We start from the raw sequence: 22,362 nt of genomic DNA, 5'->3' as shown, positions 1-22,362 counted from the left end.
TGGGAGGAGAGATGAGAAGGAGAAGAGGCAGGACGTGGAGCGCCAGGAGTGTGGCTTTGTGGGTTCTGACTGGTGTTTCTCCCACTGGGCTCGGTGATGGGAGGCCAGGTGCCAACCTTAAGGCGGTCGTCAGCAGCTGACACGTTAAAAAACGCCCACATTGCGGAGTCATGTGCCGGCGTCCTGGGAGCGCAAAATGCGACCGTGTATGGTGGATGGCTCGCTCCAGATACAGTTGCAGTCTGCTTTTTGCCTCCTGTGCACTGCGAGTTCTGCCTGCTTCTCCTCCTGCTCCTTATCTGCTGCTCCATCTCTCCCTCTCAACTCCCCTCCTCTTCCTCTCTTGTGGGCACTCATGTGACGTCCATCGACACGTCATCATCGTCACCTTCACCACCACTGACATTAGAGATCTCGGAGTAGACGACAACAGCGGGGACCACCCTCCTTGGGCTGATCTGGGTACTGTCGTTAGACCGCTGGGTGGCGGCCGTTGCTACCTCCTCTTCCTCATCCGTTGCCAAGAATGGCTGTGCATCGGTAAGGTCTGGGAATGGATGGGAAAATAATTCCTCTGACTCGATTGGAAGGGCTATGGTGGTGGTGTCTTTGAGGGTGCACACAGCCGAGAGTGAGAAGGGTGCAAATACAGAGGATGAGGAGGGTACAGTAGCGGAAGGCTGAGTGAGCCACTCAACCAACTCTGGTGCGTCCTTAGAAGTTATTGCACTCGCCTTCTCCAACTTCACACTTAGGCTCCAGCCTGGTGCACCTGCCCGACCCCTACCATCCCTGCGGAATGGTCTGCTTCTTCCTTTGCCTGTTATTTTTTAAATGATCCTCTGCCTAATTCCATAGAGAAGAGCAGTACTTGTGGAAAAAGGTATAGAGCACCCCTTAATCAGTATTAGGCGGAAACAGGTATATAGCACCCCTTAATCAGGATTTTGTGGAAGAAGGTATATGGCACTTTGTCAATCAGTATTCGCCGGAAACAGGCATATAGCACCCCTCAATCAGTATTTGGAGTAAACTGGTATATAGCACTCATCAATCAGTATTTGACAGAAACAGGTATATAGCACCCCTCAATCAGGATTTTGTGAAAGAAGGTATATCGCAAGTCCTCAAGCAGTTTTTTTGGGGGGGTCAACAGGTATATCACACCTGTTGCAATTAGTTACTCCAATAGCGTTTGTCCCTCTATCTAGCTGCGGTATTGCAGCAGAACCGCACACAACTGCTGCACAATACAAATACATTATAATATAATTTCTATGTTAGAAAGTATATTATAAGTATATCACACCCCTCTATATCACACCTATCGATAGCACACTTATCACACTTTTGTGGCCCTATTAGCTAGCGTTTGGTGTCCCTAACTGTCCCTGCTCCAAAATGCAACCTCTCCCTCTACACTGGCAAAACACATAATGTAAAATGGCTACCAGATCGGGATCTGTTATAGGGTTGGGGGTGTGTCCATGTGCTGAAACGTCTCAATTGGCTGTCCTGTTCCACTTGTGTCATGGGTCAAAGTTTGGCGTTATGCAAAAAAATATGGCGAAAATCGCCATATGTTCACATGTTCGGCGAATCGCGAACGAGCAAAGTTTGCTGCAAAATGACCGCTGGGCGAACTGCAAGGCCATCTCTACTCATCAACAAGGTCTAGACTTACTATGAAATTAGATGATCAAGCAGTGGTGAGCAACCAGAGACAGTTTCAGTCCATACAACCTCATTAGCAAGGTTTCAGGTACTATTAGAGATGATCAACCAAAGGAAACGATCCTATGGTCAGAGCAAAGTGAGTGGAAATTTATAATATCCATGGGAAAGAAGAAAGGAACTACTTCAGGCAACTTCCTTCATGGGCCTTGAAGTCATCTTGGCTGCCTCTATGGTATACATACACTACGTGCAGAATTATTAGGCAAATGAGTATTTTGACCACATCATCCTCTTTATGCATGTTGTCTTACTCCAAGCTGTATAGGCTCGAAAGCCTACTACCAATTAAGCATATTAGGTGATGTGCATCTCTGTAATGAGAAGGGGTGTGGTCTAATGACATCAACACCCTATATCAGGTGTGCATAATTATTAGGCAACTTCCTTTCCTTTGGCAAAATGGGTCAAAAGAAGGACTTGACAGGCTCAGAAAAGTCAAAAATAGTGAGATATCTTGCAGAGGGATGCAGCACTCTTAAAATGGCAAAGCTTCTGAAGCGTGATCATCGAACAATCAAGCGTTTCATTCAAAATAGTCAACAGGGTCGCAAGAAGCATGTGGAAAAACCAAGGCGCAAAATAACTGCCCATGAACTGAGAAAAGTCAAGCGTGCAGCTGCCAAGATGCCACTTGCCACCAGTTTGGCCATATTTCAGAGCTGCAACATCACTGGAGTGCCCAAAAGCACAAGGTGTGCAATACTCAGAGACATGGCCAAGGTAAGAAAGGCTGAAAGACAACCACCACTGAACAAGACACACAAGCTGAAACGTCAAGACTGATTTTTCTAAGGTTTTATGGACTGATGAAATGAGAGTGAGTCTTGATGGGCCAGATGGATGGGCCCGTGGCTGGATTGGTAAAGGGCAGAGAGCTCCAGTCCGACTCAGACGCCAGCAAGGTGGAGGTGGAGTACTGGTTTGGGCTGGTATCATCAAAGATGAGCTTGTGGGGCCTTTTTGGGTTGAGGATGGAGTCAAGCTCAACTCCCAGTCCTACTGCCAGTTTCTGGAAGACACCTTCTTCAAGCAGTGGTACAGGAAGAAGTCTGCAAGGTAAGAAAAACATGATTTTCATGCAGGACAATGCTCCATCACACGCGTCCAAGTACTCCACAACGTGGCTGGCAAGAAAGGGTATAAAAGAAGAAAATCTAATGACATGGCCTCCTTGTTCACCTGATCTGAACCCCATTGAGAACCTGTGGTCCATCATCAAATGTGAGATTTACAAGGAGGGAAAACAGTACACCTCTCTGAACAGTGTCTGGGAGGCTGTGGTTGCTGCTGCACGCAATGTTGATGGTGAACAGATCAAAACACTGACAGAATCCATGGATGGCAGGCTTTTGAGTGTCCTTGCAAAGAAAGGTGGCTATATTGGTCACTGGATTTGTTTTTGTTTTGTTTTTGAATGTCAGAAATGTATATTTGTGAATGTTGAGATGTTATATTGGTTTCACTGGTAAAAATAAATAATTGAAATGGGTATATATTTGTTTTTTGTTAAGTTGCCTAATAATTATGTACAGTAATAGTCACCTGCACACACAGATATCCCCCTAAAATAGCTAAAACTAAAAACAAACTAAAAACTACTTCCAAAAATATTCAGCTTTGATATTAATGAGTTTTTTGGGTTCATTGAGAACATGGTTGTTGTTCAATAATAAAATTAATCCTCAAAAATACAACTTGCCTAATAATTCTGCACTCCCTGTATATACTCCTGTGTCTAACATATTAGGTAACAAGACACATTTTTGTTAACAGATCTGTTGGACCTATCAGCAAGATCTGGGCTAGTTATGGGAGATGTTGGAATACTACTGCTTCTTAAAGGGTCTGTCTGCCTTAGATAAACCCTTTGCTTATTTGAGGGCATATAGCTCTTGTGTACATGGTCCTCACATCTGCCATACAACCGAATGCCTCTCCATGCTTCACAGTTTTTTTTTCAGGTCACTTTGATTCAATAATATGAAAGAACATAATGCATCACATGGACATCACGCATCATCATAGTAATAAGATATTCTCTGATTTCTATTTTTCTGTAGGAAAGTGACTCTTGTTCCAAACTTATAGAACAAGTGAAACTGGACATGCGCTTAAATGACAGAGAAGACAAAAGCGGACCAGAAAATTCTACAACCTCCTGGTAGATAAAGAAATTGGCCTTCATTTACCAATGTCAGATTGCTTAAATTCTGGTGTAAATTGTGCCAAAATAGCAAGCAATTTGGTGCATCTAGGTTTAGAGAAATCATATATGCCTAGATGCTTATCTGGAAAGGGGTGTGACTTTGTGGGATATGGGATATAGTTTAATGTGCAACATTTCTGGCCTAAATAATTCTGTCTTTACCATGGAAGCAGGGGAAGCAGCTGCTATAGGGCCCTCCGTCAGAAAGGGGCACCGGAGTACACTAAATGGTTTTATTTTCAGGGCCCCAGGGAGCAGTGAGTATGGTTCTCCTAGTCCTAGCACTGGTATAACTCACCGCAACCAGATCTTCTTCTCTATTTTGTTTAGTGTGAGGTCTGCCTTAAGAGGACCAAGGGAGGGGGGGGGGGGGGTCCAGTCCTAATTGCTGTGGGGTCCAGTCCTAAATACGTCACTGGCCCCTGTCATGAATCTGGTGCAGTTCTAGACAGCCTGTCTAAGATTATGTCATCAATAGGTTTAGTAACTCTGCTCCATTGGGTCTTATTTATCATACCTAACAGAAAATCCAGCCTTGTTGCCCATAGCAACCAATCAGAGCTCAACTGCTATGGACAACAAGGTCAGTTTTTTTTATGTTTTTTTGCTTCCACTGGAAAAAAAATTAAATACCTCCACATGTCTATTTACTACTTGTCAAGCTGTACCATAGTCTGTAAACTGTGTCTGACTCTCGCTTCTTATTCTTCCTTGCATACTGATACATCACAGCTCATCAGCCAAAGAGAAAAGAAAGAGCAGAGAAAAACGAGAGGAAAATGCAAACAAAATTCAAGGGCAAAAAGATGACAATGACGATGCAGAATGGGCCAAAGCCAAAGGAAAGGTTAGAAATAGGGTGTGATACAATCAACTTTTTGAATTTGCCCCTTCAAATGGACTTTTCCATTTTAATAGGTAATGGCACCTTATTAGGATGTGCCTTCACTTATTGATGGCACATCCAAAGGAGCTGCAGAGCTGGTAAAGCACAATGACCTCTTTGCTGAGTTCTACCCCCAGCTTTGCACTGATCTGAAAATTGCAACTGATATGAATGGGTTTGGGTTGCAGTACTTGGTTAAGAATGTGTTGGTAGTGTTAAAAAAGGAAGACCCAAAGTGATTTACTAGAGATGCAGCAGATCTAGTGGGCAATCCCAAAGGTTTGGCAAGATGTCATTACTTATTGTTAAGGGGGAACCCCCTTTAAAGGTGGTTTCCAGAAACAGTCCTTATGATAAGTCATCAATGTATAGTTAGCATGGATTTGACATTGTGGCAGTCCCCAATCAGCAGAAAAACTGAACAAGGCTGATATGCAGTACTAGGGACACCCACATTTTAAATGAGTTCTCTGGGAACTAAGAAAATTAAAATGCTTAAATATTACTTTATTATAAATATATTCCTAATTATCTTTCATTAGTTATAATGGCAAATTTTGTCTAGGGGTCAATCATTAGGAGAAATAAAATGGCCACCATCCTATTACTACACACAAAACCTGTCAATCACAGAGCAGGACGAGTTACTTCATAACACTGAGGTAAAGAGCTGCCTCATCCTCCTCTCTGCTCTTCTTGTCAGGGATTATGATCCTGAATACAGCTGATAAGAACTTCACAAGGAGTCATGAAGTACTGAGAGGATTGACAGGACAGACTGTAATAATGTGGGGCTGTAGTAATGGAGACTGCATACAAGTGCTGCTGCCCATCGACCACATCCCCACCTCCTCTCTGTACTTCACATCTCCTCATGAACTCCATTCCTACGGAGATTCAGCTGGAGATAATAGCTCTTTAGCCCAGTGTTGTGAAGTAACTTGTCCTGCTGAGTGATCACAACAGGCTTTGTGTGTACTAATAGGAGGGCGGCCATTTTATTGCCCCCGATGATTGCTCCCTAGACAAAATGAGCCATTATAACTAACAAAAGTTATTTAGCACAGCTAGACACTGAGGGGATGTATCAAAACTGGTGTAAAGAAAATCTGGCTTAATTGCCCATAGCAACCTTATTCCATCTTTTATTTTTCAGGACTCCTTAGGAAAGGTGGAATCTGATTGGTTACTATGGGCGCCTATTAGCTAGTTTTCCTTTACACCAGTTTGATAAATCTCCCCCTTGGATTTTTGACCATTCTTCCAGACAAAGCACAGCCGTCTTTGAGTCATGCCTCAGTTGGATTGAAGTCTGGTCTTTAACTAGGCCATTTAGAGACATTTACATTTTCCCCCTTAAACCACTGCAATGTAGCTTTAGCAGCCATAGTGCTGCTCGATTGTGAGCCTCTGGCCCAGTCTCGAATCTCTGGCAGTCTGAAAGAGAACTGTCCTGTATTTACCTCAATCTACAATTCCTTCAGTCTTGACCAGTTTTCCAGTCTGTACCACAGCATGATCCTGCCACCACCATTCTTCACTGTGGTAATAGTTATCCTAGGGTGATGGGAAATGCTAGGTTTGTGCGAAGCACAGCCTTGATGACCATGATTGTCTCATCTGACCAGAGAACCATCTTCCATGTGTTTGGGGAGTCTGGCACATGCTGCTTGCGCAGTAGCTGGGATTGAGGTGGCCCCCAATGCTACACTGGGTCCCCTGGACACCATCGAGGTGTCGCCACGTTGTAAGGGTGGTGCTCACCAATGCGAAATAAGTCCAGAGAGTCAGGGGTTTTAGTAAACCAGTGTCCTTCTTTACTGGATGAACTCAAGTGCAAAAAAATACAGGAAATGCACTGAGCTAGCTTTTCCAGTCTCTTTTCTAGTAGTAGAAGGTTCTGAGCTAGGTGTCCCTCTCTTTCATAGAAGGCTCGTACCATGGCCCAGGGTCTGTGGCCCAGTTGTCCAGCTGGCTTGACTGGACCAGACTGTATTTGTGGTATGAAAAAACAGGGGGTGAATACATATGCATCTTACAACATTTCAGTATTTATTTTTAAAATTCTAAATTAAAATCCATGTTAATTCCAAGATATAAATTAACATGGAAAAAAACTAAGGGGGTTAATACTTTTACAAGGCACTATATAGCATTATTAATATGTTCATTATATGCTGCAGGTTGAAGAATTCTTGGATTTTCCTGGAGTTTTTGCTGCTATAGCCTTTAGGTAATTATAAATGTGTTCAAATTGAAGATACATATCATACATTATCCCAAATTTCTTGTTAATTTTACTGGTTCTCTAGGGTTGTATGAGGTCAATTGTTTAACTTTTTCCTAGAAACAGTGACACTCTTGTCTTCACACTTCATTACAGCTTAGTCCCCTTCAAGTGCATATCAGACACAACAAATGGACAATAGCTGATCTCATACAACTAGAGTTGAGCGAACACCTGGATGTTCGGGTTCGAGAAGTTCGGCCGAACATCCCGGAAATGTTCGGGTTCGGGATCCGAACCCGATCCGAACTTCGTCCCGAACCCGAACCCCATTGAAGTCAATGGGGACCCGAACTTTTCGGCACTAAAAAGGCTGTAAAACAGCCCAGGAAAGAGCTAGAGGGCTGCAAAAGGCAGCAACATGTAGGTAAATCCCCTGCAAACAAATGTGGATAGGGAAATGAATTAAATTAAAAATTAAATAAATAAAAATTAACCAAAATCAATTGGAGAGAGGTTCCATAGCAGAGAATCTGGCTTCCCGTCACCCACCACTGGAACAGTCCATTCTCAGATATTTAGGCCCCGGCACCCAGGCAGAGGAGAGAGGTCCCGTAACAGAGAATCTGTCTTCATGTCAGCAGAGAATTAGTCTGCATGTCATAGCAGAGAATGAGGCTTCACGTCAGCCACCACTGCAACAGTCCATTGGCATATATTTAGGCCCAGCACCCAGGCAGAGGAGGGAGGTCCCGTAACAGAGAATCTGTCTTCATGTCAGCAGAGAATTAGTCTGCATGTCATAGCAGAGAATGAGGCTTCACGTCAGCCACCACTGCAACAGTCCATTGGCATATATTTAGGCCCAGCACACACACAGGCAGAGGAGAGAGGTCCCGTAACAGAGAATCTGGCTTCATGTCAGCAGAGAATCAGTCTGCATGTCATAGCAGAGAATGAGGCTTCACGTCAGCCACCACTGCAACAGTCCATTGGCATATATTTAGGCCCAGCACACACACAGGCAGAGGAGAGAGGTCCCGTAACAGAGGATCTGGCTTCATGTCAGCAGAGAATCAGTCTGCATGTCATAGCAGAGAATCAGGCTTCACGTCAGCCACCACTGCAACAGTCCATTGTCATAAATTTAGGCCCAGCACCCAGGCAGAGGAGAGAGGTCCCGTAACAGACAATCTGGCTTCATGTCAGCAGAGAATTAGTCTGCATGTCATAGCAGAGAATGAGGCTTCACGTCAGCCACCACTGCAACAGTCCATTGGCATATATTTAGGCCTAGCACACAGGCAGAGGAGAGAGGTCCCGTAACAGACAATCTGGCTTCATGTCAGCAGAGAATCAGTCTGCATGTCATAGCAGAGAATGAGGCTTCACGTCACCCACCACTGCAACAGTCCATTGGCATATATTTAGGCCTAGCACACAGGCAGAGCAGAGAGGTCCCGTAACAGACAATCTGGCTTCATGACAGCAGAGAATCAGTCTGCATGTCATAGCAGAGAATGAGGCTTCACGTCACCCACCACTGCAACAGTCCATTGGCATATATTTAGGCCTAGCACACAGGCAGAGCAGAGAGGTCCCGTAACAGACAATCTGGCTTCATGACAGCAGAGAATCAGTCTGCATGTCATAGCAGAGAATGAGGCTTCACGTCACCCACCACTGCAACAGTCCATTGGCATATATTTAGGCCTAGCACACAGGCAGAGCAGAGAGGTCCCGTAACAGACGATCTGGCTTCATGTCAGCAGAGAATCAGTCTGCATGTCATAGCAGAGAATGAGGCTTCACGTCAGCCACCACTGCAACAGTCCATTGGCATATATTTAGGCCCAGCACCCAGGCAGAGGAGGGAGGTCCCGTAACAGAGAATCTGTCTTCATGTCAGCAGAGAATTAGTCTGCATGTCATAGCAGAGAATGAGGCTTCACGTCAGCCACCACTGCAACAGTCCATTGGCATATATTTAGGCCCAGCACACACACAGGCAGAGGAGAGAGGTCCCGTAACAGAGAATCTGTCTTCATGTCAGCAGAGAATTAGTCTGCATGTCATAGCAGAGAATCAGGCTTCACGTCACCCACCACTGCAACAGTCCATTGGCATATATTTAGGCCCAGCACCCAGGCAGAGGAGGGAGGTCCCGTAACAGAGAATCTGTCTTCATGTCAGCAGAGAATTAGTCTGCATGTCATAGCAGAGAATGAGGCTTCACGTCAGCCACCACTGCAACAGTCCATTGGCATATATTTAGGCCCAGCACACACACAGGCAGAGGAGAGAGGTCCCGTAACAGAGAATCTGTCTTCATGTCAGCAGAGAATTAGTCTGCATGTCATAGCAGAGAATGAGGCTTCACGTCAGCCACCACTGCAACAGTCCATTGGCATATATTTAGGCCCAGCACACACACAGGCAGAGGAGAGAGGTCCCGTAACAGACAATCTGGCTTCATGTCAGCAGAGAATTAGTCTGCATGTCATAGCAGAGAATGAGGCTTCACGTCACCCACCACTGCAACAGTCCATTGGCATATATTTAGGCCCAGCACCCAGGCAGAGGAGGGAGGTCCCGTAACAGAGAATCTGTCTTCATGTCAGCAGAGAATTAGTCTGCATGTCATAGCAGAGAATGAGGCTTCACGTCAGCCACCACTGCAACAGTCCATTGGCATATATTTAGGCCCAGCACACACACAGGCAGAGGAGAGAGGTCCCGTAACAGAGGATCTGGCTTCATGTCAGCAGAGAATCAGTCTGCATGTCATAGCAGAGAATCAGGCTTCACGTCAGCCACCACTGCAACAGTCCATTGGCATATATTTAGGCCTAGCACACAGGCAGAGGAGAGAGGTCCCGTAACAGACAATCTGGCTTCATGTCAGCAGAGAATCAGTCTGCATGTCATAGCAGAGAATGAGGCTTCACGTCAGCCACCACTGCAACAGTCCATTGTCATAAATTTAGGCCCAGCACCCAGGCAGAGGAGGGAGGTCCCGTAACAGACAATCTGGCTTCATGTCAGCAGAGAATTAGTCTGCATGTCATAGCAGAGAATCAGGCTTCATGTCAGCCACCACTGCAACAGTCCATTGGCATATATTTAGGCCTAGCACACAGGCAGAGGAGAGGTTCATTCAACTTTGGGTAGCATCGCAATATAATGGTAAAATAAAAAAATAAAAATAGGATTGAATGAGGAAGTGCCCTGGAGTCCAATAATATATGGTTATGGGGAGGTAGTTAATGTCTAATCTGGACAAGGGACGGACAGGTCCTGTGGGATCCATGCCTGGTTCATTTTTATGAACGTCAGCTTGTCCACATTGGCTGTAGACAGGCGGCTGCGTTTGTCTGTAATGACGCCCCCTGCCGTGCTGAATACACGTTCAGACAAAACGCTGGCTGCCGGGCAGGCCAGCACCTCCAAGGCATAAAAGGCTAGCTCTGGCCACGTGGACAATTTAGAGACCCAGAAGTTGAATGGGGCCGAACCATCAGTCAGTACGTGGAGGGGTGTGCACACGTACTGTTCCACCATGTTAGTGAAATGTTGCCTCCTGCTAACACGTTGCGTATCAGGTGGTGGTGCAGTTAGCTGTGGCGTGTTGACAAAAGTTTTCCACATCTCTGCCATGCTAACCCTGCCCTCAGAGGAGCTGGCCGTGACACAGCTGCCTTGGCGACCTCTTGCTCCTCCTCTGCCTTGGCCTTGGGCTTCCACTTGTTCCCCTGTGACATTTGGGAATGCTCTCAGTAGCGCGTCTACCAACGTGCGCTTGTACTCGCGCATCTTCCTATCACGCTCCAGTGCAGGAAGTAAGGTGGGCACATTGTCTTTGTAGCGTGGATCCAGCAGGGTGGCAACCCAGTAGTCCGCACAGGTTAAAATGTGGGCAACTCTGCTGTCGTTGCGCAGGCACTGCAGCATGTAGTCGCTCATGTGTGCCAGGCTGCCCAGGGATAAGGACAAGCTGTCCTCTGTGGGAGGCGTATCGTCATCGTCCTGCCTTTCCCCCCAGCCACGCACCAGTGATGGACCCGAGCTGCGTTGGGTGCCACCCCGCTGTGACCATGCTTCATCCTCATCCTCCTCCACCTCCTCCTCATCCTCGTCCTCCTCGTCCTCCAGTAGTGGGCCCTGGCTGGCCACATTTGTACCTGGCCTCTGCTGTTGCCAAAAACCTCCCTCTGAGTCACTTCGAAGAGACTGGCCTGAAAGTGCTAAAAATGACCCCTCTTCCTCCTCCTCCTCCTCCTCCTCCTGGGCCACCTCCTCTTCCATCATCGCCCTAAGTGTTTTCTCAAGGAGACATAGAAGTGGTATTGTAACGCTGATAACGGTGTCATCGCCACTGGCCATGTTGGTGGAGTACTCGAAACAGCGCAACAGGGCACACAGGTCTCGCATGGAGGCCCAGTCATTGGTGGTGAAGTGGTGCTGTTCTGTAGTGCGACTGACCCGTGCGTGCTGCAGCTGAAACTCCACTATGGCCTGCTGCTGCTCGCACAGTCTGTCCAGCATGTGCAAGGTGGAGTTCCACCTGGTGGGCACGTCGCATATGAGGCGGTGAGCGGGAAGGCCGAAGTTACGCTGTAGCGCAGACAGGCGAGCAGCAGCAGGATGTGAACGCCGGAAGCGCGAACAGACGGCCCGCACTTTATGCAGCAGCTCTGACATGTCGGGGTAGTTGTGAATGAACTTCTGCACCACCAAATTCAGCACATGCGCCAAGCAAGGGATGTGCGTCAAATTGGCTAGTCCCAGAGCTGCAACGAGATTTCGCCCATTATCACACACCACCAGGCCGGGCTTGAGGCTCACCGGCAGCAACCACTCGTCGGTCTGTTGTTCTATACCCCGCCACAACTCCTGTGCGGTGTGGGGCCTGTCCCCCAAACATATGAGTTTCAGAATGGCCTGCTGACGTTTACCCCGGGCTGTGCTGAAGTTGGTGGTGAAGGTGTGTGGCTGACTGGATGAGCAGGTGGAAGAAGAGGAGGAGGAAGCCGAGAAGGAGGAGGTGGCAACAGGAGGCAAAGAATGTTGCCCTGCGATCCTTGGCGGCGGAAGGACGTGCGCCAAACAGCTCTCCGCCTGGGGCCCAGCTGCCACTACATTTACCCAGTGTGCAGTTAGGGAGATATAGCGTCCCTGGCCGTGCTTACTGGTCCACGTATCTGTGGTTAGGTGGACCTTGCCACAGATGGCGTTGCGCAGTGCACACTTGATTTTATCGGATACTTGGTTGTGCAGGGAAGGCACGGCTCTCTTGGAGAAGTAGTGCCGGCTGGGAACAACATACTGTGGGACAGCAAGCGACATGAGCTGTTTGAAGCTGTCTGTGTCCACCAGCCTAAATGACAGCATTTCATAGGCCAGTAGTTTAGAAATGCTGGCATTCAGGGCCAGGGATCGAGGGTGGCTAGGTGGGAATTTACGCTTTCTATCAAATGTTTGTGAGATGGAGAGCTGAACGCTGGCGTGTGACATGGTTGAGACGCTTGGTGACGGAGGTGGTGGTGGTGGTGTTGGTGGTACATCCCCTGTTTGCTGGGCGGCAGGTGCCAACGTTCCTCCAGAGGCGGAGGAAGAGGCCGAGGCGGCAGCAGCAGAATAGGCCGAGGCGGCAGCAGCAGAAGAGGTAGCAGGGGGAGCCTGAGTGACTTCCTTGGTTTTAAGGTGTTTACTCCACTGCAGTTCATGCTTTGCATGCAGGTGCCTGGTCATGCAGGTTGTGCTCAGGTTCAGAACGTTAATGCCTCGCTTCAGGCTCTGATGGCACAGCGTGCAAACCACTCGGGTCTTGTCGTCAGCACATTGTTTGAAGAAGTGCCATGCCAGGGAACTCCTTGAAGCTGCCTTTGGGGTGCTCGGTCCCAGATGGCGGCGGTCAGTAGCAGGCGGAGTCTCTTGGCGGCGGGTGTTCTGCTTTTGCCCACTGCTCCCTCTTTTGCTACGCTGTTGGCTCGGTCTCACCACTGCCTCTTCCTCCGAACTGTGAAAGTCAGTGGCACGACCTTCATTCCATGTGGGGTCTAGGACCTCATCGTCCCCTGCATCGTCTTCCACCCAGTCTTGATCCCTGACCTCCTGTTCAGTCTGCACACTGCAGAAAGACGCAGCAGTTGGCACCTGTGTTTCGTCATCATCAGAGACATGCTGAGGTGGTATTCCCATGTCCTCATCATCAGGAAACATAAGTGGTTGTGCGTCAGTGCATTCTATGTCTTTCACCGCTGGGGAAGGGCTAGGTGGATGCCCTTGGGAAACCCTGCCAGCGGAGTCTTCAAACAGCATAAGAGACTGCTGCATAACTTGAGGCTGAGACAGTTTCCCTGGTATGCATGGGGGTGATGTGACAGACTGATGGGGTTGGTTTTCAGGCGCCATCTGTGCGCTTTCTGCAGAAGACTGGGTGGGAGATAATGTGAACGTGCTGGATCCACTGTCGGCCACCCAATTGACTAATGCCTGTACCTGCTCAGGCCTTACCATCCTTAGAACGGCATTGGGCCCCACCATATATCGCTGTAAATTCTGGCGGCTACTGGGACCTGAGGTAGTTGGTACACTAGGACGTGTGGATGTGGCAGAACGGCCACGTCCTCTCCCAGCACCAGAGGGTCCACTAACACCACCACGACCATGTCCACGTCCGCGTCCCTTACTAGATGTTTTTCTCATTGTTATGGTTCACCACAACAACAAATATATTATTTGGCCCAATGTATTGTATTCAAATTCAGCGGGATATAAATTTGAGGCCTAGTATTTAGGCGCTGGGTGACCGGTATGGATTTAGTGACAGAATTAGACTTGGAAATGCACAGAAGCGTGTGTGTGAAGTTATTCTGAATGACCCTATGTGCACCTTGAATATGATCTACCCTTTTAGGGATAGATTTCAAATAGCTCTGATATAGCAGAAACGACTAAATTATGAAATTGCTAAATTGGGAATTGTATTTCAACCCAGAACAAAAAATGTGCTTTGACGGACACTAAATAACTTTCCCAGCCACAACAGGACAGCGGTAACGAGAGATTTAGCGGGATATAAATTTGAGGCCTAGTATTTAGGCGCTGGGTGACAGGTATGGGTTTAGTGACAGAATTAGATTTGGAAATGCACAGTAGCGGGTCTGTGAAGTTATTCTGAATGACCCTATGTGCACCTTGAATATTATATACCCTTTTAGGGATAGATTTCAAATAGCTCTGATATAGCAGAAACCACTAAATTATGAAATTGCTAAATTGGGAATTGTATTTCAACCCAGAACAAGAAATGTGCTTGAACGGACACTAAATAACTCGCCCAGCTACAGCACTAGGGACAGATTTAGCTGGATATAAATTTGAGGCCTAGTATTTAGGCGCTGGGTGACCGGTATGGATTTAGTGACAGAATTAGACTTGGAAATGCACAGAAGCGTGTGTGTGAAGTTATTCTGAATGACCCTATGTGCACCTTGAATATTATATACCCTTTTAGGGATAGATTTCAAATAGCTCTGATATAGCAGAAACCACTAAATTATGAAATTGCTAAATTGGGAATTGTATTTCAACCCAGAACAAGAAATGTGCTTGAACGGACACTAAATAACTCGCCCAGCTACAGCACTAAGGACAGATTTAGCGGGATATAAATTTGAGGCCTAGTATTTAGGCGCTGGGTGACAGGTATGGGTTTAGTGCCAGAATTAGACTTGGAAATACACAGTAGCGGGTGTGTGTGAAGTTATTCTGAATGACCCAATGTGCACCTTGAATATTATATACCCTTTTAGGGATAGATTTCAAATAGCTCTGATATAGCAGAAACCACTAAATTATGAAATTGCTAAATTGGGAATTGTATTTCAACCCAGAACAAGAAATGTGCTTGAACGGACACTAAATAACTCGCCCAGCTACAGCACTAAGGACAGATTTAGCGGGATATAAATTTGAGGCCTAGTATTTAGGCGCTGGGTGACAGGTATGGGTTTAGTGCCAGAATTAGACTTGGAAATACACAGTAGCGGGTGTGTGTGAAGTTATTCTGAATGACCCAATGTGCACCTTGAATATTATATACCCTTTTAGGGATAGATTTCAAATAGCTCTGATATAGCAGAAACCACTAAATTATGAAATTGCTAAATTGGGAATTGTATTTCAACCCAGAACAAGAAATGTGCTTGAACGGACACTAAATAACTCGCCCAGCTACAGCACTAAGGACAGATTTAGCGGGATATAAATTTGAGGCCTAGTATTTAGGCGCTGGGTGACAGGTATGGGTTTAGTGCCAGAATTAGACTTGGAAATACACAGTAGCGGGTGTGTGTGAAGTTATTCTGAATGACCCAATGTGCACCTTGAATATTATATACCCTTTTAGGGATAGATTTCAAATAGCTCTGATATAGCAGAAACCACTAAATTATGAAATTGCTAAATTGGGAATTGTATTTCAACCCAGAACAAGAAATGTGCTTGAACGGACACTAAATAACTCGCCCAGCTACAGCACTAAGGACAGATTTAGCGGGATATAAATTTGAGGCCTAGTATTTAGGCGCTGGGTGACAGGTATGGGTTTAGTGCCAGAATTAGACTTGGAAATACACAGTAGCGGGTGTGTGTGAAGTTATTCTGAATGACCCAATGTGCACCTTGAATATTATATACCCTTTTAGGGATAGATTTCAAATAGCTCTGATATAGCAGAAACCACTAAATTATGAAATTGCTAAATTGGGAATTGTATTTCAACCCAGAACAAGAAATGTGCTTGAACGGACACTAAATAACTCGCCCAGCTACAGCACTAAGGACAGATTTAGCGGGATATAAATTTGAGGCCTAGTATTTAGGCGCTGGGTGACAGGTATGGGTTTAGTGCCAGAATTAGACTTGGAAATACACAGTAGCGGGTGTGTGTGAAGTTATTCTGAATGACCCAATGTGCACCTTGAATATTATATACCCTTTTAGGGATAGATTTCAAATAGCTCTGATATAGCAGAAACCACTAAATTATGAAATTGCTAAATTGGGAATTGTATTTCAACCCAGAACAAGAAATGTGCTTGAACGGACACTAAATAACTCGCCCAGCTACAGCAATAGGGACAGATTTAGCTGGATATAAATTTGAGGCCTAGTATTTAGGCGCTGCGTGACAGGTATGGGTTTAGTGACAGAATTAGACTTGGAAATACACAGTAGCGGGTGTGTGTGAAGTTATTCTGAATGACCCAATGTGCACCTTGAATATTATATACCCTTTTAGGGATAGATTTCAAATAGCTCTGATATAGCAGAAACCACTAAATTATGAAATTGCTAAATTGGGAATTGTATTTCAACCCAGAACAAGAAATGTGCTTGAACGGACACTAAATAACTCGCCCAGCTACAGCACTAGGGACAGATTTAGCTGGATATAAATTTGAGGCCTAGTATTTAGGCGCTGGGTGACCGGTATGGATTTAGTGACAGAATTAGACTGGGATATGGCCAAAAAATAAACAGACTATTGCTGGTTAAATGCACTTGGTGTGACAGCTTCACCCTGATGTAGGCTTTAGCCAAAAAACAACCACACCATTGAGGGTTAAATGCACTTGGTGACAGGCGCAGCTTGCCCCTGATTTAGTATATGGCCAAAAAATGAACAGACTATTGCTGGTTAAATGCACTTGGTGTGACAGCTTCACCCTGATGTAGGCTTTAGCCAAAAAACAACCACACCATTGAGGGTTAAATGCACTTGGTGACAGGCGCAGCTTGCCCCTGATTTTGTATATGGCCAAAAAATGAACAGACTATTGCTGGTTAAATGCACTTGGTGTGACAGCTTCACCCTGATGTAGGCTTTAGCCAAAAAACAACCACACCATTGAGGGTTAAATGCACTTGGTCGCAGCTTGTGCTGGCGCACCACAAGACACAAAATGGCCGCCGATCACCCCAGAAAAATGTGACTGACAAACGGTCTGTGCAGCCTAAAAACAGTGAGCAATTGAGGATCAGCAGCTCAATGATCCACAGCTGCAGATCGATCAGTTAATCAAGTCCTTTGGAGGAGTTAATCTGCCTAATCTCGCCCTACTGTCGCAGCCGCAACCTCTCCCTACGCTAATCAGAGCAGAGTGACGGGCGGCGCTATGTGACTCCAGCTTAAATAGAGGCTGGGTCACATGGTGCTCTGGCCAATCACAGCCATGCCAATAGTAGGCATGGCTGTGATGGCCTCTTGGGGCAAGTAGTATGACGCTTGTTGATTGGCTGCTTTGCAGCCTTTCAAAAAGTGCCAAGAAAGCGTCACAAAAGCGCGAAGAAAGCGACGAACACCGAACCCGAACCCGGACTTTTACGAAAATGTCCGGGTTCGGGTCCGTGTCACGGACACCCCAAAATTCGGTACGAACCCGAACTATACAGTTCGAGTTCGCTCATCCCTACATACAACTCCTTTCATGCTATATTTTTAAAGCGGTTGTCCACCTTTTATTACTTGAAGGCTTTTCCTCAGGATAGGCCATCAGTAGTTGACCAGTGGGAGTCCGACACCATGCACCATGCCGATCCGTTCTTCGGCAATAGCTCCAGTACCAAAGGCAGACAGCTGTGTCTATATTGTAGTGGGCTGAGCATGTCACTTCAATGATGCTTCCATTCACTTTAATAGGAGCACCCCTGTAGTGGTGAGCTTTATCCATTACAAAGTGGACACAGCTGTCTGCTTCTGATGCCAGGGTCAGATAGGTAAGGGTCCCACGGCTGGGACCTGCTCCTATCTCTAGGGACAGCCCAACGTGAACAGAGAGGAGCTGTGCATGGCCACACTCCATTAAAGGGAACCTGTTTTCAGTTTTATGGTGTCCTAACTAAAGGCAATAGTAACTAGTGACAATACTTAGCAAAATACTGGGTCACTTTCTTAAATTGACCTAGTCAATTTGCTAAAATCTTGTGCTAAACAGCTTGGGCTCATGCAGATAAGTCCCTGTATTCATGAGCTCCTGGGTGTACCCATCTACCTGCCGCTGATTCATATGAACACAAAATTGTCAATCAGAGGTAGGTTGGTGGGAAGAGCCATGAGCTCATGAATATGGGGACTCATTGTCATGCACTGGAGCTGTTGGGCCATAGCAGTATAAAACTGCTGACAGTTTCCCTTAAACTGCTATGAGTTCCAAAAACAGCCGAACACTGGCTCAGCTATTTTTGGCAGTGCCATAGTTGTGAACAGTTAGGTGGCCACACTTGTGCGGTGCACACTTCATTCACCACTATGGGACTTCCAAAGGTAGCTGAGTGTGCTTGCTCAGCTACTTTAAGAACAGCCATAGCAATGGAGAGCATGCCATTCATGCGAGGTGCTATCTTTCCCTTTTGGTGGCCCCATTCTTTAGATAGAAGGTGGGACCTGCACCTATCTGACATTGATTGGCATAACCTAGCAATATGCCAGCAGTGTCCCAGGTGACTTAACTGCTTTAATAAAGCATGGACAACCCCTTTAAGCCACTCGTATCAGCAGTGGTTCCCCTTAGTATGGCCATTATTTTGCAATAAAAGATCCCTATATGTGTGTGTGTGTGTGTATATATATATTATAAATTATCATTGTTATCACAATGTAGAGATGAAACAAAAGCCAAACAACCTTCACAAAGCTCTGCAAGAAATGATGGACCAGTGTCTCAGTATCAGCCAGTGAGTATAGTATCAAGTCTTTTAGGTTTTAAGAAATTAGTAATTAGCAACTAATATATATATATATATATATATATATATATATATATATATATATCCTATTATATAGTGTATTGTGAATATAGTATAGATACCATATAGTGATATAAAGTATGCTGGTATAACATTGGCATCTTCTGTAAATAATTATATATGTACAGCTGGTATAAGTTATACATCTTCTTGTATATAGTGATATGGGCCATGCTGGTATAACCTGGGCATCTTCTGTATATAATTAAATATGTACAACTGGTATAAGTTATATATCTTGTATATAGTGATATGGAGCATGCTGGTATAACCTGGGTATCTTCTGTATATAATTATATATGTACAGCTGGTATACATTATACATCTTGTATATAGTGATATGGAGCATGCTGGTATAACCTGGGTATCTTCTGTATATAATATATGTACGGCTGGTATAAGTTATACATCTTCTTGTATATAGTGATATGGAGCATGCTGGTATAACCTGGGCATCTTCTGTATATAATTAAATATGTACAACTGGTATAAGTTATATATCTTGTATATAGTGATATGGAGCATGCTGGTATAACCTGGGTATCTTCTGTATATAATTATATATGTACAGCTGGTATACATTATACATCTTGTATATAGTGATATGGAGCATGCTGGTATAACCTGGGTATCTTCTGTATATAATTATATATGTACAGCTGGTATGTTATATATCTTGTATATAGTGATATGGGCCATGCTGGTATAACCTGGGCATCTGCTGTATATAATTATATATGTACAGCTGTTATAAGTTATACATCTTCTTGTATATAGTGATATGAAGCATGCTGGTATAACCTGGGCATCTTCTGTATATAATTATATATGTACAGCTGGTATAAGTTATACATCTTCTTGTATATAGTGATATGGAGCATGCTGGTATAACCTGGGCATCTTCTGTATATAATGATATATGTACACTGGTATAAGTTATATATCTTGTATATAGTGATATGGGCCATGCTGGTAAAACCTGGGTATCTTCTGTATATAATTATATATGTACAGCTGGTATAAGTTATACATATTCACTGCATAAGTCTTAGCCCCCCAGAAGAATTCAAACTAACATTTGGGGTTTGGTGCCAGGCAATGAGGCTTATGTTATCCGGTTAATAGGAGTGATGGGATGTTGTCCATAGTACAAATCTCTGATGCTGAAGATGTTTATTACATTCTGCTGGTTACATTTGGGATGGTTCCCAGACACTCAGTCCCTCTGACCAGGCCCAATTTGGAAGGATAAACAAAATAATTGATATCAGCATTTTGTGGTTTGTGCTCATCAGCTGTAATCCCAGCATGTTTAATTGGATCATTTGTCTCACTTATTACCATGCATTATCATAACACCTGCGTGTATTTAGGGCAGGACACATATGGTCATAGGAGTATGTGAGGATAAAGCGACTTCAGTCATGAATAACGAGTATATCAGTGGTGCAGATCATGTTGTGTGATTGTCAAATAGGGATATATATTTATCCTTTAGATCTGCAGAAGTTAATTAAGGGTCCATTCACCATTTGGTTTGAGAATAGTAGATCCACAAAACACGGTTACTGTCTGTGTGTAACCCGCATCATGGTGCGGCCCCATTTACTTAAATGCGGGGTGCGAGCTTAACCCTGACTTATCCATACAATACTGTGAGGTGTACAAATACAGTAAATCAGAATGCTCTTACTCAACAATATATTATAACAGTTAGCATTTTGCAGTGATTCTGCTCTGTGGTGCTGCATACACAGTCCTGTCACTTGAAGCAGGTCGCTCTGACAATAGATGTGGTTACTCCTGCACTTCGTTCAATTCTTCCTTTTAATATGTCCTCTTATTGTCCCCTCGTTATGCAGCAACCAATGGCCCAACACTCAGCTCCTTAACATTGGCTCTTATGCCAGCTTTGACTCCTTGGTGGGCCCATGCTCATGTAGGACTTCTCCTCCTGCAAGCTGGCGGCCAGTATACTATGCTGACCCAGTAACGGTTAGTAACCAGTCATATGGTCACAGTCTAGTGGTTCTGCCCTGTGCAGCAGCCCACCTGCCATTATCAACACAAGGGGTAAAACTGACATACAGAGAAAATTACCAGAGCAGGGCAGCAAGTGGGGAAATATTAATGGGGCAGCAACAAACAGAAAGGGTGAAGCAAAGAAGTACCATAGGGCAATGAAGGTTGCCCCCTCACATGTATGTATAAATTCCAGAAGAAAGCTATAACTGTGATCTGGCGAGGGCTGTCTGGAGGACATGGTACATACACTAGTCGGTTTTATCTCCACTGCAGGGTAAGCAGCTGGTAAGTCACCCCCAGTAGTGTCAGCAGCTGTTTCCAGTCAGGCACTGAACAGGTACCCTAGAGCGGATAGCAGATGACTTGAAATTGCACATCAGGAGATTCAAGTTTATGTCAATCACAGAGGTAAAAGGGGATTCCTTTGAGTCAAAGAAAACCTTTCCAGTGCTTGATGCCACTCCATCACTTATAAATATAGGACAAAATTACAAACTTTGATAAATTCCCTCACTGTCTTGATATTGTCTGGTCAGTGACTCAGGTGGGCCTTCATAGATTTGCGACAACTGGGCCACAGGGATGTAATGAGTGCACGGTGAGAGTGGTGATAATGTGTGCAGTAGTTGTATTCACTTTTCTGTAGCTCCCTGGGCCGGCGTGCAGTGGAGGAAAAGACCTTCCTAAATCCTCTGCGGCACTCTCTGTTGCAGGGAACACCAGCCAGACGGAAGTTGAGGTGCCCTTGATGGTAGCGGGTATGCTTAGGGTGCTTTGGTGGCTTGGCCCTGGGTTCGTGACGCCAGCACCGTGAGGTGCAAATTAGGAGATGAAGTAGAATGATGAGAGATGCAGTAGTTGAACCAAACAGCAACTTTACTTGTAAATTGTAGTCTTGTAATAAGTATAGCAGCAGTTTGTCCTACATGAAGTTGGTAAAGATGATAAAGCTGCAAATCCCAATTAGTAGGCTCTGTGAGGTGATGTATGTAGGTTCCAGGTTAACTTATGCAGGTGTGATGATGATACTTTACTTGGTTCCTGATCTTGCTCTGGCTATTCAGTCTTTCAATAATATGGATCCTTTGGTACTAATAGTTTAGAACCCAAGGGCTGTCTCCCTCATGGCAGGCAAACTCTCTGCTCTATTCTTTGAAAAGGTTATCTGAACTATAGTCCAAGTAGTGCCTGTTGTTAGTGTGTAATGCATTTACCAGCCTGTAATAGGAATTTAGCAGCTGTGACAAATGAAATTACAGTGATTAGTGCAAGATGACATTAAAGGGCATATAGAACTTTAGATTGGCCCATACACACATAAGTGGGAAACTACCGATTCCCAGCAGAAAGGCTCTCTGTGCTCCATAAGGGGGAAGGGCTCACAGGGAATGAGCCCTTGGGGGCACTGTGATCTGGTATCAGTAGTTAGTGGCAGGGTAAACAAACTGAATCTTTGACTTGGACTTG

At 45.2% G+C, this 22,362-nt stretch overlaps 1 protein-coding gene across 2 annotated transcripts in view; it reads left to right on the top strand.

Moving 5' to 3' along the window:
* The window catches only part of LOC122926605, a 91,244-nt gene that overhangs the window by 66,419 nt on the left and 2,463 nt on the right, over positions 1 to 22,362 (top strand). The window contains exons 6-9 of one of the 2 annotated variants that reach the window (XM_044278029.1): positions 3,798 to 3,898; positions 4,676 to 4,790; positions 7,013 to 7,062; positions 18,726 to 18,798. In XM_044278029.1, coding sequence (XP_044133964.1) covers positions 3,798 to 3,898; positions 4,676 to 4,790; positions 7,013 to 7,062; positions 18,726 to 18,798 — 339 coding nt within the window. The remainder of the gene's footprint in view (positions 1 to 3,797; positions 3,899 to 4,675; positions 4,791 to 7,012; positions 7,063 to 18,725; positions 18,799 to 22,362) is intronic. The other variant, XM_044278030.1, reaches the window with a different exon arrangement.

Source organism: Bufo gargarizans, chromosome 2 (assembly GCF_014858855.1).
Source record: "Bufo gargarizans isolate SCDJY-AF-19 chromosome 2, ASM1485885v1, whole genome shotgun sequence".
Lineage (NCBI taxonomy): Eukaryota > Metazoa > Chordata > Amphibia > Anura > Bufonidae > Bufo > Bufo gargarizans.
This window is presented reverse-complemented; position numbering and strand designations above follow the sequence as displayed.